The sequence below is a fragment of the Neofelis nebulosa genome, chromosome 6 (genome assembly GCF_028018385.1).
Source record: "Neofelis nebulosa isolate mNeoNeb1 chromosome 6, mNeoNeb1.pri, whole genome shotgun sequence".
Lineage (NCBI taxonomy): Eukaryota > Metazoa > Chordata > Mammalia > Carnivora > Felidae > Neofelis > Neofelis nebulosa.
The window spans coordinates 128,601,383-128,619,102 of NC_080787.1; the positions used below are offsets into that span (position 1 = coordinate 128,601,383).

The 17,720-nt window shown below is 42.2% G+C and overlaps 1 protein-coding gene across 5 annotated transcripts in view; it reads right to left on the reverse strand.

Annotated features, from left to right (window-relative positions):
• The window catches only part of NHSL1 (NHS like 1), a 134,684-nt gene that overhangs the window by 51,173 nt on the left and 65,791 nt on the right, over positions 1–17,720 (reverse strand). For 4 of the 5 annotated variants that reach the window (XM_058735431.1, XM_058735432.1, XM_058735435.1 and 1 more), the window contains exon 2: positions 13,183–13,335. In XM_058735431.1, the coding sequence (XP_058591414.1) occupies positions 13,183–13,335 (153 nt within the window). Of the gene's footprint in view, positions 1–13,182; positions 13,336–16,053; positions 16,642–17,720 lie in introns of those variants that run through there. The other variant, XM_058735433.1, reaches the window with a different exon arrangement.

Consider the following 17,720-nt stretch of genomic DNA (forward strand, 5'->3'; position numbering starts at 1 on the left):
ACCCCGCATGTGAACAGTTATGTGTTCAAATCCTAGCTTGTAATGAGCTAGTGCAGCAGAAGGAATACTTCCAACTTTCAAGGGGCCTCGCTGACGGAGAAACAAGTTCACATGGCAACTTACAGAGCCAAGGTTTTCCAAGTAAGGTGCCTCAGAACCACCTGGAGGGCTTGTTGAACCCACTGCCCGGCCCCGCTTCCAGAGTGTCGGACTCACTAGGTCTGGGGTGGGGCCAGAGAACTTGCATTTCTAGTAAATTCCCAAGTGATGCTGATACTGCTGGTCTGAGAGCCACAGTAGGAGAAAAGACGCAAACAGAATTTGGATCGTTTGAGACTTCTTACATATTCCAAGTGAGAAAGGCCAAAAGGCCCGAGGGGAAAAGAGGGTTGATCTGTTTCTTTTATTATGTCACAAGTGATTCACACTCACTCACAGAATAACTTCAGAAGATGAAGAAGACTTTAGCTTATGGGAGGGGTCAACGCGGAGGGGAGGAATGCTAAATGTGGCATCTACTTTTAGTTCCTCAAGAACACTGGTTTGTTTCAGAAAAAGCTTTGACTTTGCTACTGCAAGTACCTTGCACATCGAGCCTCCCTTAAAATGCTTGAAGAGTTCCTGCTTTAAACATCCCTCTCCAGCTCCAACACAGGAGGGAGCTTCAGGTGGCCAGCACCTCTCACCTCATTTCTGTGCTAATCCCCACCCAGTCTCCTGCTTCCACCCTGGCACCCATGTGGTGAACCTTTAACACAGAACCCGACTGAGCCACTTAAAAACGATGAATCAGATTATGTCACTCCTGAGTTCAAACCTCTCCAGTGGCTTCCCAGGCCCTGAAAGTAAAAGCCAATCTCCTCCCAGTGGTTTCCAAGCCCTGCATGATCTGACTCTGTGTGGGTGGCTAGCAGGGGCTCGGTGAGTTCATTAAATGAATGAACAAACAGCACTTGAAAGGGTACTGTGATTACACAATAGAGGTCCCGCCCCATTCCTCTCCCAGGTGTATTTTATCACTGAACACGCTTTCCACTGTAATAAACCCAAGGCATATGACCGGCCTCATCTATCCTGGCCATGTCACCAATGTTTATTAAGCACAACTGGGGAGCAAGGGCTGGGGCCAGTATCGATACAGAACTTAATGGGGGAGGGGCCCCAATCACATGTTCAAAAAGTAAAAGGATGAGGAAAAAGCAGGTAGGAAGAGAATGAGGTAGGGAAGATGACGCCCAGGGCTTAGTCGGTGTTTTCTATCCAAGGAAATGTATTAGTTTCAGTAGAATTTCAGGGAAACTGATCAAATCCAGTATTCAAAACCTAACTGTATCATGGACAACGCCCAAGAGATTTCTGGTGAGATATAACCAGAGAAAGCTCCCAGAAGTTTTGGGTAGGAGTAGGGTAGAAGACAGGATATGGTGATGGAATGGATGCCTTTGTTCTTTTTTTTTTTTTAATTTTTAAATACTTATTTTTGAGAGAGACACAGAGCACAAGCAGGGGAAGGGCAGAGAGAGAGGGAAACACAGAACCGAAGCAGGCTCCAGGCTCTGAGCTGTCAGCACAGAGCTGGATGTGGGGCTTGAACTCAGAAACATGAGATCATGACCTGAGTTGAAGTCAGACGCTTAACTGACTGAGCCACCCAGGTGCCCCTGGAATGGATGCCTTTGAAATGGATAGGTTTCTTTGCCAAGGGAGGAAAAAATAAAAATAAAAAATGACAGGCAAACTGCAGAATTCATACCCTTAAAAATTATTTTAGCACAATTCCACATGACTTCCTATGTCAGTCTACACAGTGGACTTGGGGAAATAAAGTGATCAGGATAGGGAAAGATAGAGCACCGCAGAGAGAAAATGCACAATTGTGTCATTAGCCCAAGAGTCAAACAGGAAATGAGTTTGCTGACTAACGTATTAATGTGTATTGGAAAGAACCACTCCCTTCCTGATCCTGGGACCAATATCTCCCTCACTGACTTTAAACAACCACAGGCAATTTCACTTCATGTAGATAGGTTTTAAAAAGGTCATTTTGACGAGGATCCTCCCTCTATGGTTACTTTCTCTTAGGAATAGAAACCTCCAAAAAAAAAAAAAAATTAGGAATTAAGTATTAAGACTGAAGCAGTTGGAAAAAACTGTTAGCTTTATTTTTCACTGCAAACCACGGAAAGGTTTATCCTTAAAGGTTATTGGCCGTTGTAGAAACTGATTGCTAACATTTCTTCTCCTCACATCCCCAAATTAATTCAAGGAGCATCAAAGAACTCAATCTGATTGGAATGAAAGCGAACGCTTTCTGGTGCCCATGATTAATGTGAGCATGTGAAGAGTTTGCCAGCCCCAGCTGAGTGGCACCACAGCTCAGCCAAACTGGAGAGGATCTCGTTTCACTTTAGAATGAGAAAGCCCTATCACTGGCCGTAGCGGAGCATCACCAAGGTTACTCAATATCAAATAGCCTGCAAAGATTCTAAACCAACAGCGGAGACTTCGGTTGTACACAGAGTGATAACGAGCCTTATCCACTGTACCTTCAATGTAGCATTTTTATGCTGTACTGAGTGAAATATAGAGGCCACTCAAGTTACTCACTTTATCAGGAATTAAAATAGAATTGCTGAAACAGCAGACTGGCTATGGACACAAAAACAACACAAAAAGCCTTTTGTTTAAACAATCCATAGTGCTTTGTTAAGACCTGGATCATTTAAATGACTGTCTTTGCTTTTCTATCTTTTGTGTGTTGCTTACCATTAAAAAAAAAAAAAAAAAAAAAAAAAAGAGGCAACATGTCTCTTAACCTACTGAAAAAGCAAGGATTGTTCATTTTTCCCTGGCTCTTGCATCAGACTTCCCGCTCACAGGTTAACTACCCTTTCAGGGTTACCACACTCAGAATAGTTGGTATTATAAAAAAATTCCCTGAGCCATCAAATCCAGCAAGAGAAGTTAAACCACCCCTTTGGTATATCCTTTCCATTCTGTTGATTCCTTATTTTTGTCTTTGCGCTTCTCTTTCCTCAGTAGATAATCTAGCCCACTGTTTGATCAAGTCAGACAACTTTCCCTAAGGACAAAAATTCCAAAAGACGTTTAATGAAATGACCGAAAATTAACGAAATTTAATGAAATTAACCAAACATAAAAAAAAAAAGCTTTTAATAACAATCACATGAACTTTTGTCTTTGAAAGATCAACCTAATTAAATTCACAAGCGCTGAACAAGAGCACCAAATGAAGTCATTCTTCTCACCAAAGCACGTGCAATATTGTAGCAACAGAGCGGGGGCCACATTTCTGTCAAGTCTCCACCACCACCTAATGAACGACTTCACCATTTCTTTTGCTCCGTCTCAAAACTTTCCCCAATTGTCTGTCTAGGAGACACAGGTGGAAACCTGACCTCCCCCTGTGCCCCTGAGTTCACCGCCTACTACTGCCGCCTCCTCAGGGAACATCCTCCCCATTCTCTGTTTGTATCGGCCATCTTTCCCCCTCCTCATGGGCTCCTGTTGTCTACGACCATGTTTCAATTGGCTTTAATTTTTAAAACAATAATATTACCTCTATCTGGCCATTACCTCAAAATACAGTTCCCTTTCTGTTTTGCTGACATCATTTATCCTACTTCATTTCTCAAAAGCTTACTTGTATTGTTTTTCTGCTTATAAAAATAATTTTTCTCTCACGAAGTCTGGCTTCTTCCATCCAAAGCTTTCTTTGGAACTGCTCTTTGGAAGGTTACCAGTGGCAGCCTAAGGACCAATTTAGTAGCCTTTCTTCAGACTCTCTCCCTATCTGTGAGTCTCATGAGGACTGCCCATCCTGACCTGACTTTCCTCTTCCCAAACTACTCTTTTACCAACTTCTCTTTCCCAGCCCCCTAAAATAGAGGCTTCTGGGCTCAACCCTACACTCTCCCAATTCTCTATCTCCTCACTCCTGCATTTCCACCCCTTGTCTTGTGGCTTCGGCTCTCACCTCCTGAGTTCTAGGTGACCTTTCCGGGACTTTCACAAACACAACAGTGCTTACAGTCCAACAAAATACCAAACACAGAAAAAGAGAAGCTTTTAAATAACATTACCATTTGTCTTTGAAAAGTCAACCTAATTAAGTAAAGCACCAGACTGTGTGCTGGGGTCACACAAAAGACAAGGAAAGGTCCTGCTCCCAACGGTGTTGCTGTCAGGCAGGGAGATAAACGAGTAAATACAATTACACAGCACAGAACAAGCAGCTTAATGGAGAACTATAAGGTTTTGTGGGAATGTGTGGAAAAGTGTAGAAGGCTTGCCCAAGTCTGCCCTGGGGAGTCCACGTACATATTGTGGGGACTCTTACAGGGGAACAGGAGTTGGCCAGGTGTAAGAGGTTATGATACAAAAGGGAGAAGGACCAGACTGGGACATGCAGCAGAGAAAGGAAGGACAAGATGAGTTCGTATTCCGACATAAGGACTTTATCCGTATAGGTGAAGGCACAGGTGAGAACCTGGGCGGAGGGGTAGAGAAGCATGGGGGAGAAATGGTGAGCTGGCAGGTGAGGCTGGACTGAAACCAGGGGCAGATCAAGACGGTTCTCAGATGCTAAGGAGCCGAGGTTTCATCCTGTCTGTGAGAGGAGCTCTTAGGGAATTTTTAACAAAGGAGAGAAACGATCAGATTTATGTTTTAAAGACAACCTCCAGGGGCAGGGGCGAGGCTTAATGATACCCCCCTCATCCACCTTGTCACTCATGCATATATTCTCTCTCTGGCTAGCTTTAAGCTTCCAGTGAAAGCAGCAATATCATTCATTCAGCTTTGACTCGGCTCCAATGTTCGGCCTTGTGCTTCACCTGCGGGATGCACTTAGAACATTTTTATGTCAACACAAACACAGATTTTTGATAACCCAGTCTGTCACATCTTATGCTCAGCAGTAAGTTCTATCTTTGTTTTTTTTTTTAAGCTTATATCTTTTGAGGGGGTGGGGGCGGGGGAGAGAGAAGAGGAGAGAGAGAACCTCAAGCGGGCTCTGCCCTGTTGGTGCAGAGCCCAACTCAGTGCTCAAACTCACGAACCCACGAGACCATGACCTGAGCCGAAATCTAGAGTCGGATGCTTAACCGACTGAGCCACCCAGGCGCTCCTGTCTTTGTGTCAGTAAACTTCACATGCATCACCCTTAAGCAGTTAAGTACTGGGAGGCCAGTCAGAACTCTTGAGCTCTGAAGGGAACTTAGACATCAGCCGTTGTTTTCCAGAGGAGGAAGCCAAGGACAAAAACGAGACATGGTTTTCTAAAACCCCACAGGATACTGGCCGCACTCGCATCAGAATTCTGGCCTCTCATCTCATGTTCTTGACTGGTTAATGACAACGGAACAAAATGGCAATGCTGCTCTGTTCTGGGAAAGATGAAACAATATATTCCCTACCCGTGTTCAGTGGCTTTTTCAGAATAACATATCACTCTCCCCACCCGAAATCTAGACCTATTTGTGCGTAAACTAGAAAAGAAGTTAAAATTCTGTATGAACGAGTGTAAGTAATTGAACATTTCTTACTTATCAAATATTAAAAACAACCTTCCTTTAACCAGTGATTCCTCCCCTTCTCCTACCTATCAATACCTAAGGATTCTTCAGGAAGTATACAAGTAATGACCAAAGAGTAGGCTCAGTGCTGAATCATTGGTCCCCTTATCTTTCCCTTATCTCTTCTACACCCTGTGCCTGTTTTTTTGTTTTTAAGTCCATCGAGGTACTGATGACATATTAGAGTTCTAAAAATACACACCAAATGCCATTAGGATGAAATGGACAGTTACAGACACTTGTCACACCCGATGTCCCATGATGGAGCTTCCTCCCTGTACTTCTCTTAAACTTACTTGAGCTTCAGTGAAATCAGGACTGAGTAAAGAGAGTTCCAGAGCAACAGAGAAGCCCCACCTTCAGGCACAAGCTAACACGCAATCCCTAAGTGAATCAGCTAACGAAACCGAACCTATCATGGGCCTTTGGATTCTGACTGAGCCCTGGCCCTATGACCTTTCTTTCCTTTTTAAATTTTTTTAATGTTTACTTTTGAGACAGAGAGAGAGAGAGAGAGAGAGAGAGAGACAGAGCATGAGTGGAGGGGGGCAGAGAGAGGGAGACACAGAATCCGAAGCAGGCTCCAGGCTCTGAGCTGTCAGCACCAGAGCCCGATGTGGGGCTCGAACTCAGGAAACCACGAGATCATGACCTGAGCCGAAGTCGGACGCTTACCAACTAAGCCACCCAGGTGCCTGTCCCTGTGACCTTTCTGAATGTTGAGGACAAGCATCCAAGCGGTATGTCTTCTCAGCGCCCTCAGGATCGGAGATCTGAACAGGTCGGCATGGGCTGAGCAAGAAACCTGATTTCAAATCCTGACCTAGTCATCTTTCAACTGCAAAGTAGCTATAAGATAATCCCATCTCTTCTCTGGGCCTTGCTTTACTTACCTACAAAATGCAGAGGGGGTTATTAATCAGAGGATGTGGGAGGGCCCTTCCAGCTCTAGCAGTCCAGACATCTTTCAGAGGTGGATGGAGGGTGGGAGAAAAAGGCACCTTGCTTATGTGAATGAAATGAACCTCGGGGTCCAAGTGCCTGTGGCTGTCCCTGTCATCTGACCATGTTTCTTGTTTTGTTCCTCTTTCCCTCCTCCCCACAGCGTATCTCTGGAGCATAATGGATAGAAGGGAAGGCAGCAGCTAAGTCAAGACAGGACATCATTTGGGAAAGAGGGCTGAGATTTATAAAATCTCCTTTGTATTCCATTGCACTTAAATGAAAATCCACCCTGCCCTCCACAAACAGTGCTTCCAGCTTAAGGGGTGGGAACTTTGAGGTACTTTACAAAAGTAAGTTCATTTTATTCCCACAAACACAGATACTGTGGTCTTTATTTTACAGATGAGAAAACAAGTTCAAAATGTTGAAGAAATAAACTCAAAATTAAACTCAAATCATAGATGCCGAGTACCTAACAGGCAGGATTTGAACCTAGACATGCCCCATGCTCTTTTCATTACACCTGGATTTTTCCTGTTGGAAAGCAAGAACAACAGGAGGTTTCTAGAGGTTAGGCCAACATTCTACTTTTTGACCAGGGTAATGGTTACATTGATATTTACTTTACAATTATTTGTTACATGGTAGATGTTTTATGTACTTGTGTGACATGTCATAACTTTTAAAAAGTGACCAAAAAGAAAAAGAATTCAAGGTTTAGCCCAGGTGGGCAAAGCAAGATGTTCACCTTGAGTGTGTCCAAGATGGTGAATGGACACACCATTCCAGAAGACAGAGCTCTCAGTCAACATCCACAAGCCTCCATCTACAAACAGGCCTGTGCAAGGTGCCACAGGACCCCCAAGAGGAGCATCTATAGCCAAAGCCACAGGGCATCTGGGATCCCCTAGCGACCCACGTGCCAAGGCGCCTCATCAAACCCAGAGAGAATCTCACAACCTCTCCCAGAACAGACTCATCTAAGCCAAAAGCGAACTAGGAGGCTCCTCGCCAATGGAAGGTAGATGCAGTGTCCCTTAGATAACGTCTGTGTGTCAGGAACGACCAGCGGAACCTGGCTGGAACTAACTTGAAAACTTGTTCATGATTTTAAGAAAGGTGCACCGTTCTCCGGTGGTGAACAGGTTGGTGTGTGTACTATCGTTTTTAACCACTTGGTACAGTCATTTCTTCACACTGCAAATCTTCAGTTCCTGTAATAAATATAACCAACCGCTGACTGAATTAACGCAGGTCAGATCCCTGCACTCACACTTCTAATTCTAGAACCACAGAGCGGGCTGACCTGCTAAAATGCATTTCTTCAGGGAGGATATAGCTGTGACTAGAGAACATTTTTGATACAACAACAGATGCTCTGTGAACTAATTCTGGCAGCGGTGGACACAGATACAGTAACTAAACTGCCTGTTAAACATACTGTGAGAAATTATGTTTCTCTCTCTCTCTCTCTCTCACGTTGGGCTTTCGGGGGAGGGAGGCTTGAAAATAAGGTGTCTTTATCTCAGCCCTTAATATGCTCATAATTGTCGAACGGGGTCTACACTTACAAAAAAATAAAATCTGAAGCTTTCATCAAGGCCCCATCCCTCAACTCCACTTTTCCTATTTAGTGTGGCCCTTTTAATGATGCTAAAGATCATCCAGATAAAACTTTAGTTAAGTAGATGTGAGTCATCATCACATCCAACTCTGATAAAGTTTATGAACTGTTCAAACAACTAGGGAGATTAAAAGGTAGAATTCTTCTGGAAATTCAGTGAAAAGCTAAGTGAATTCTTTACAGATAAGGGGACCCATCTTTAGAAATTGACTCTTCATTGTCAGCCAGATGTCCCGTTAAGCCAAATATCAGAATACCATTTATAAATCTAGGTACATGGGGGCGCCTGGGTGGCTCAGTCGGTTAAACGTCCGACTTTGGCTCAGGTCGTGATCTCACGGTTCGTGGGTTCGAGCCCCGCGTCAGACTCTGTGCTGACAGCTCAGAGCCTGGAGCCTGCTTCGGATTCTGCGTCTCCTTTTCTCTCTCTCTCTGCCCCTCCCCCACTCATGCTCTGTCTCTCTCTGTCTCTCAAAAATAATAAATAAATGTTACAAAATTTATAAATCTAGGTACATGTATGTGGTCATTAGCAGTAAATCATTACCTAAATCTCTAGCAACAAATCAACAAAAGCAAATCATTTGCTCTAAAAATATGGCCACCAAATTCTATCAAATTCTCCAGAGACTAGCCAACAACAAATACAAAAGATCTCTGCTCTGTTTGGACCAGAACAGAGTGAACTTGTACATGGAAGACACCTGCTCCAGCCATTCGAGATGCCATTTTACAAACTGCCCACCTCCTCTTTGATGGCAGGATGAGAGGGGGGCAGACGTGGGGGAAGGGGTCTCCCAAAGCTTTTCTTTTCCAGCTGACTGAGCTCTCTACCTGCCCACTGTACTTCATATACCTCTCCATTACACCACTGTCTATTTACTTCAGTCTTGACACAAGACAGCAAGCTCAGCTCTTTAAGGTTAGGGACCCATGTACTTTCATTAGTTCATCTAAAAACTCCTGGCATAGTACCGAATTGATGCTCAAATACTTACTACATTGAGTTTATCATCTGCCTTTATGTGCTAACTCAAACTTAGCTTTTTCATGAAAACATTTTCCAGTAAAACCTTCAGTACCTACCTGTATTTCTGCATTAGTTTAATAAGCCAATGTTTATAACACTTAGTTATGAATTTATTAGTACTCACTGTATCATTTCCCTCCATATTTTATGATGCTTGAGAGCTGAGCTCCTTGTAAAAACCGACAGAAGAACTGATACAATGTGATTTAATGATTATGAAAAAGTGCCAACCTGTTTAGCATTAAAGAATAGTATTCCTTCCTTGAAATTATGGATATTGGATATTCCTATGAAATTATGGATAAGGTCACAGTAAGAAGAGAAGGAACAAAATAGATTACTCATTGTGAATAATTAGCTACCTTTCTATATATTTTTTAAAGGTTATTTATTTTTGAAAGAGAGAGAGAGAGAGAGAGAGAGAGAGAGAGAGAGAGAATCCCAAGCAGGATCCGTGCTGTCAGCACAGAGCCCGACTTGGGGCTCGAACTCACGAACCGTGAGATGGTGACCTGAGCCAAAATCAAGGGTCCAACACTCAACCATCTGAGCCACCCAGGTGCCCCAATTACCTTCCTATATTTTTAAGCAAAGAACATTGAGGTCAAATTAACTTAGACTAATAGCTTTTGTATAACATCATACCTTGATAGTGCCATATATTCAGGGACTGAACTTTTTTCTGTTTAATCTTCACTCATAATGAGGCAATAAATGCTCTGTACTCATGTTTATCTTGAGTTGCTAGCATGACGTATGGGAGGTGTGGTTCATGAAGTTCTGTACGCGTGATTAAAAGTAAATAAATAAAGAGAAAAACTCAGCTGCTCTCTCCCATTTCCATCACTATTCTTAAAGTTATTATTTACCTAAAATCTCTTAGGGAGTATTTAAATCCAGACTTTAAAAGTTGAGCTCCAAGAATTTTCCGAAGTTGTTAATTTTATTAAATAGTAAATCCCTTTGATGAGGCATTTTAGGGCATTAAAGCAATTACTAAGGCATTTGCCTTTTCAAGATAAAATTCAAGTGTAGGCAAAACCAGTGGTGATGATATTTCATATGGGGCTACTGAATAATCAAAAAGAAAATAAAATCAGAGAAATCTATATACAGATGTTCAATCTTCTATGGGAAGAAAAGAGACACTGTGATCTGATACTTGAAAACACATGAAAGAGGTAGCAAAGTACAATTTCCTGGAGAGTGATCAAAAAAAAATTAAGAAAAAAAAAAAAAAAAAAAAAAAGCCAGGCCTGATATTCAAACTCACACATACCTTCCTGAGAGCTTCTCCACAAGCCAGACAGTGAGTGCAGTGCTCTGTTGTTCATAGCTCTTGAGAGAAATGTTAACAATGGCATGGCCTCAGGGGTGTGTCCCGGGAACTGTGCCATTTAATATTCTTATTAATTATTTGGGGGAAGAAGGTGCGCTATAAGGAGAGAAGCTCTTGCTCAAAAGGTACCGAAGATAAATCACTAGGTAGTGAAGGGATGTAGCAGAAATTTTGGTTGGATTTAGGTACATCATGAACGCAACCAAGGTCAAGTACAATTCCAAGGCTGTATGAAAGAGCCCAACTAATGCAGTTCTTTTCACTTTAAGCTTACAGTCGCTAAATATATGGCCAGCTAAATGAAAAAGGGGACCCAATAACCTAATTTCTGTACAGTCCAATGCCAAGACTGGAAGATACAAGATACCGTAAGATACATGAGGTAATCTAAGCATTAGAAAAGATTCAAGGAAAAAAAACTAAGGCTATCATCTAAATGTTTGTATAGTTCTGTTCAGAATACCAAGTCTATTTTGAGTCTATAGATAGCTATTCCTTCTTTCTCTAAGCAGAAATTATCTGCTTTCTGGGGTGCCTGGGTGGCTCAGTCGGTTAAACATCCAACTTTGGCTCAGGTCATGATCCTGCGGTTCATGAGTTTGAGCCTTGCACCAGGCTCTGTGCTGGTGATGTGGAGCCTGCTTGAGATTCTCTCTCTCTCTCTCTCTCTCTCTCTCTCTCTCTCTCTCTCTCTGCTCCTTCCCCACTTGCGTGCACGTGCACTGTCTCTCTCTCTCTCTCTCTCAAAACAAACAAACAAAAAAGAACGAAAGAAACTATCTGCTTTCTCTAATTCCTATACAGCAATTTTTGGCACATCTCTTGAGAATTTTTCACAGTTCTGACCTGTACTATAGAAGTAAAAATTCCTTGTGAGCCTTTATAGCCTGCATTTCTGCCAGAACAAAAGATTTCCAACAAGCGGATGTTAAAGCCAATATAATGCAGCGGTTAAGAATATGGGCTCTGCAGCTTAGGACTGTTCAAGTTTACATCCTGGTCTCATCATTAACTAACTTTGAGGGCAGCCGGGTGGCTCAGTCGGTTAATCGTCTGACTTTGGCTCAGGTCATGATCTCGTGGCTCCTGAGTTCGAGCACGGCTTCAGATCCTGTCTCCCTCTCTCTTTGCCCTTCCCTTGCCCCAGCTCTTGCTCTCAAAAATAAATAAATTAAAAAATAAATAAAACCAAACAAAAAACTAACTTTGAGATCTCAGGCAAGTTTCTAATCTGTGTATCTCCACCTCACCACCTGTAAAATGTGCATTAAAATAGTAAAAAGATTATTGTGAGGATTAAATGAGATAATACGTGTAATGGGGTTAGAACTGAAGCTGGCATATAGACAAGTGTTTAATAAATATGAGTTGGGGTCCTCATGCTGGGATTCCCTTGAATCAATAACAGATTTCTTCCAGATTTAAGTCTTTCACAATTAGATTAAGATACAGGACATCCAGTTAAATTTCAGATAAACAACAAGTACTTTTTTTCTTTTTTTAGGTTTATATATTTATTTATTTACTTTAGGAATCTCTACATTCAACGTGGTACTCAAACTCAGGACCCTGAGATCAGAGTTGCATGGCTCCGATCAAGCCAGCCAGGCACCCCAGCAACAAGTACTTTTTAAATAAAACTACGCCCCAAATATTGCCTGGTAGGAGAAAACTGGTGGTAGAGTGAGAACATTAGTTTGCTGTTTTAAGAAAAAAGTCTCTGAATCTTAAAAGATGCTCCTTCGTTTAAAGAACTTCTTCCCTTCTTCATCACCTTTTTTTTTTTTTTTTTTTTTTTTTTTTTTTGAGAGAGAGAGAGCAAGACAGCATGTGAGCAGGGGGGAGGGCCAGACAGAGAGGAGGGAGAGAATCCCAAGCCGGCTCCACACTGTCAGTGCGGAGCCCGATGTGGGACTCGAACTCACAGACGTGATCTGAGCTGAAACCGAGAGCTGGACCCTTAACCGACTGAGCCACCCAGGGACCCCTCCTCTTTATCACTTTTGACAAGCCCTCCCTGCCACACATTCAGATTCCTTCACATCCACAGTAAGGTGAAGTGAAAATGAAAATTTTAAACTAGATACAGGAGTACACGCTTCCTGTATTTCTCACCGGCCACTGCGTTGTCTGCCCGTCCGCTGACAGAACCTATGCTTAATAGGAGACCAGCTGGGTGCCGCCCACATTCTGATAAAACAAACCACTGTGAGCACTTTCAAAGTCTATATGTAGGTCCCCTTTTCACCCAACTCGAAGCAGAAACAGATCACTACGAAGTATTAGCTGTAACAAATTTGCTCTGACACTTCCGATGGTTCAAGAAAGGCGATGGCAAAGCTTCCCATGTAAGCAGGGTTCATTTGGATTCAACTGGTACCCGTGGCTTGAACATGCGAGAGAGTTTCTAAGCAGGGGTGGGGTCTTTGAGGACAGATCTGCGTGTCTGTAAACTGGCAGGTTCCCACAGAAACCAGGACATCGCAGGCTTGTATTAGGTTGTAAGTATTCATGATACCTTGAAAGAAACAGCGGACTGTATGTTCTCTATAAATAGGTCTTCTTTTACAAATAGCAATCGAATTTGTGCTTTCATTTCTAGCGGTTGGTGATCCAAGAACCGCAAGCTGGCAGCATGCGATCTTACCCCTCAATACTGATTTGAGGTTGAGCTTGGCCTGGCGGTGCAGGTCCTCCACACAGGGCGGTCTCGTGGCGGGAAGGAACACATTCTCCTGCTGGTGCCATGGGGCCGTGTAGTGGACTGTCCATCTACTCTCCTCATCTAGGTTGGAAACAGCTGCAGAAAGAAAGGCAGAATAAATTACGGTGTCAAAATAAGCTGCTATGGCTTCAAATATTTTATGTCAAGATGGGTTTCTGGTGCCTAACACACCCACGGGGTAAGGGCCGACAAGGGGGAAGTGGAGCAAATTCTGAATAAGAGTTAACCTTAGGCTCCAGGGGTCCTGCACACACAGTGTTTTGCCCCTAAAGGGAAAGCTGAAACTGTCCATCACCCCCCACAACGTTTTGGCAGAATTGTTTCCTCAGTTGATGGCTTTCCAGCATTTTAGGCACTTCCTCTGCTCCAAAGTTAGAAAACAATTAAGAAAACTGATAGAGGGGCGCCAGGGTGGCTCAGCGGGTTAAGCGTCCGACCCGATTTCGGCTCGGGTCGTGATCTCACAGTTCATGAGATCGAGGCCCACGTCAGGCTCTGTGCTGACAGTGTGGAGCCTGCTTAGGATTGTCTCAGCCCCTCCTCTGCTTGCGTGTGCATGCACACTCGCTCTCTCTCAAAATAAATTTAAAAAGAAAAGAAAAGAAAATTGATAGAGACCTCCAATTCCTACTTAACTCCACCATAACGAGTATATATTATCTAATCATACAATGCCATTGCATCAGTAAATGTTAGATTGCCAAGACAAATACAAATTTCCTACTAAGAGTTTGAGACCAAATCTGTCCCCTCTAAAGCATTACTTTAAGACATCACTGTAATAAACACAATTAAAAAAAAAAATTAAGCATATTCAGTATGTCAAAATACATTTAAATAGCATATCTAAAAGAAGTAGAAATCAATTTGTGTGACAAAATTTTCTCTACATTTCCTGCTTTCGTAGAATACTTTTCTTTCCATAGAATACTTTTATATTAAAAAATTTAATTCCAATGCAATTAACTTTTCCCAAAATAATCCAATTCAGTTGAATCTTCCTAACACAAAAGAGGATGTCAGAGGAGGAGATGATAGGTAATCATGAGAGTACCCTAAATCTCTATAATAATTTTCCTTGATTCCTCCAAGGGCTTGGGATCTCGGTGTCTATTTCATTTTTTCCTGAGAACACAGACTAAGTGTCTTAGTGTTCAAGATAAAATGAACAAGCATGCGTGAACTACTGAACTCTTCTATTTGGACACATTTCAAATTAAGTCAAAGTACCTAACAGCACCGTATTAGAGCTACTATAAAGATCATATGAAATAATACATGTAAAGCATGATTGTAGCAGGAGCAGTGAAGTTACTCTAACGAGGCCCCTGACTTTATCGCTATGGCTGAAGGGGAACCTGGCCTTTCTTAGTGCCCCTAGGCACCTGAGTCACAGGGTAGCTCTCCCCCATAGCCCATCTTTTCTATAGCTGCTAAATGCTACAAGTCTCATCTCCAAATAATTCATTTCTCAAATCACCCCACCTTCTCCATAAATTGCTAAATGGGAAAATAAACATTGAGAACTAGACATCAAGCTAAAAACAGAAATGTCTGTGTGTTTTCTGCTGTTTTAATGGTTGACAGGAACAGCATGTAAATTAGGCACCTGGTATTTCACGTAACCTCTGGTTGAACAATGTTTTGCATGGTGCTTGTAACCATCAATCCAAATACATAAAATCCACAAAGCCGTGACTTAGTCCTTATGTATGTGCCTGGGAATCTTGAGCAGCGCGCAACTCACCGTATGTCCTCCAAAGGGTAGCCGTGGTTAACTGCAATGTTTTGTGCCGATGGGCATTTATTTGAGACTGAATTACCGTGCCTCATGGTTGGAAAATATTGAAAAGCGAAACTTCCCATTTACCAATTACAAATCAAATCCAAGTAATGGTTCTTGTGTCTGTGCAATCATACCATCAGCCCCATTGTGCAGCTACCAACTGGCTCCTATGAAAGGACAGTTGTCTCTTCTCTGGAGCATCTCACTCTTGCCAGGGCAGATTTTAATCGATCCGTCCAAAGATAGCCTTCCACCAAGGGAGCTACAGAGAATGAGCCGAGAGTGCTGTTTTTTGTTGCTTTTTCCAGTATCTCTCTTACCAGTTCTCTAACCCATCCACATTTAGCTAGTTTAAATTACTGGTCGAAAAACTACATTAAACTAATCCCACACCTATGTAAAATTAAAACCATGTGTTTGTAAAATTTATACTCTGCAAAGAATGAAGAAGCACCTGAATTAAGGAAATTTAAAACACCGGTAAGTACACAATGCAATCATGCCACAAAAGCTGTACTCTATACAGTGACTGAACAGTCTAGACAGAGTTTGTCCTCGAGCTCTAAAATACATAACAGACAGTTCCAGGGAGTTTTAGAGGATCATCCCCATCAAAAATACGTGATAGATCACACACGGCCTCCCTGCACAGTAAGCCAAAGAACCAAAAAACCATATATCAAGGTGGACGTAAGGTAAACACAGGGCTTTTCCTCCCTTTTTCAAAAGGCTTCTTTTGAGAAGCACAAAATAAGCAAATTCACCTAAAATCCCAACCATAAATAAGACATGCTAAAATCACATAATTCTGCCCTAGAGTTATAAAATCTGAGGTATTTGAACAACCTGGTGAAGAATAGAGTTTAATTTGTGCTAATTATATTGTTTCACATTTTAATTTCATCACGCAAAAAGATGTAGTACATAAAACACACACACACACACACACACACACACACACACACACACACACACACCCCACGGGCGGTGGGGGAGAAATTACTTACTTTTTTTCTTAAAAAGTTTAATTAAAGACTTGATTTTTGCATTAATGAAGACCACCATTTCCAGATGCCTGCATAGAGCTTAGAAATTTAAATCACATTAGAAGCTCAACCCATCAAGCAGGTGGCGAGCTGTATCCTTCCGCTCCAGATCCTAACTTTCTTCTTCCAGTCTCAAATCCTTAGACATCTGCCGGGGGGCTGATGTAATGTTGAGGTTGAGTTTATTGTCAGGCAGTTTCAACCCATTAACAGTCCTTGAACCTGAAAAGCTCCCAGTGAAACCTAATCTTTAAGTCTGAGAGCCGCAGTGACAAAGTGTACAGGAAGAAAGAGAAAGCCAATCACAATTCTTATTTGCATGATAGCCACATCAGTCTTTCTGCCTCGGTGCTCACTTATTCACTTTCTCTCCAACAGATCAGAAGTTTCTCCTCTCTGGAGTCCACAAAAACAGTGCAGATTTTCCTCTACGCAAGTCAAGGCGAAGCAAATGTATGCCCCATTTTCACTAGGCTACTAGGAACATCCAGATCTTTTTTACTGGAGCCCACAAGAGTCTTACAGCAAGTATGTTTTGATTCTTGGACTCTCCAGTTCATTCAGGCATTTGAACTGATTTGGTGGGGGTGTGGGGGGGAAGAGCCAAACTATTGTTTCCCCGACCACGCCCCCAGGCTCTGCCTCCCATACCAAAGGAACCTTTACAAGCAGTAAAACTTTACGACAGAATCTCCTCAGAGCTGTAAATGATGACTTCGTTGCATTTTCATGGAAATTAGTACCTCCTGGCTTCTTACCAAGTTGGTTTTTGTTTGTTTGGTTTTGGTTTTGATTTTTTTTTTTTCCCAGTGACTGAGAATCAGCATTGTAATTGTACTGTAATGATTTAAATCTGACTCTACACTCCCCCCCCCCCCACCCAGAATAGTAATTCCAAACAAACATTATTTACGTTCTCTCTTTAACTTGAATAATACACATTACTGGATTTGGTTCTTCTGTCCATTTGCAATTAACCTCCCAGAACTGGGGAAACAAATAGAAAGGGAAGAATCAGAAATAATAATACACAAGCCGGCACTAGAAAACTATCTTCTGGGGTAAAGGGACTGGAACAAAAAGGAAAACCCAGGTCGGGAAATACTATGAAAACGGACCAAGGGAAAGAATGATCCTTATACCTCTGCCGACTTTCAATTCATGGCAGAACTGTTCTGGAGACATGTTAGACAACCTCTTGTTTCATAGCTTAGGGCCAGACTTATAAATGAATGGAAAAATGTAATAATCCACTAATGCAAAACATTTAGTTTATAACAAAAGCTCTTAGTCAAAGAAGAAAATTTATATAAGGGGCTCCCTCTAGGGAAAGCTTTGGAATGATTCCTCCCCAAATGTTCCCTGCCACCCCCCCACACCCTTAATCTTAGATTTTGGACAACAGCAAAAACAAAGCCAACAAAAAAGTAAAACACACATATTATCATCTCACCATACATATTATCACAGATTTCCAATTTGTGTTCTCTCATCCTACACATAGCCTTACTTACAAGTAATTACACGGCCAGATGGCAAACAAGAAGTGACTCAAATGAGAAACGACTCCAAAGTTAAATTATATAGCTGCCTTAAATTAGCGAGCGAAATTCCCCTTAGGAAAACAA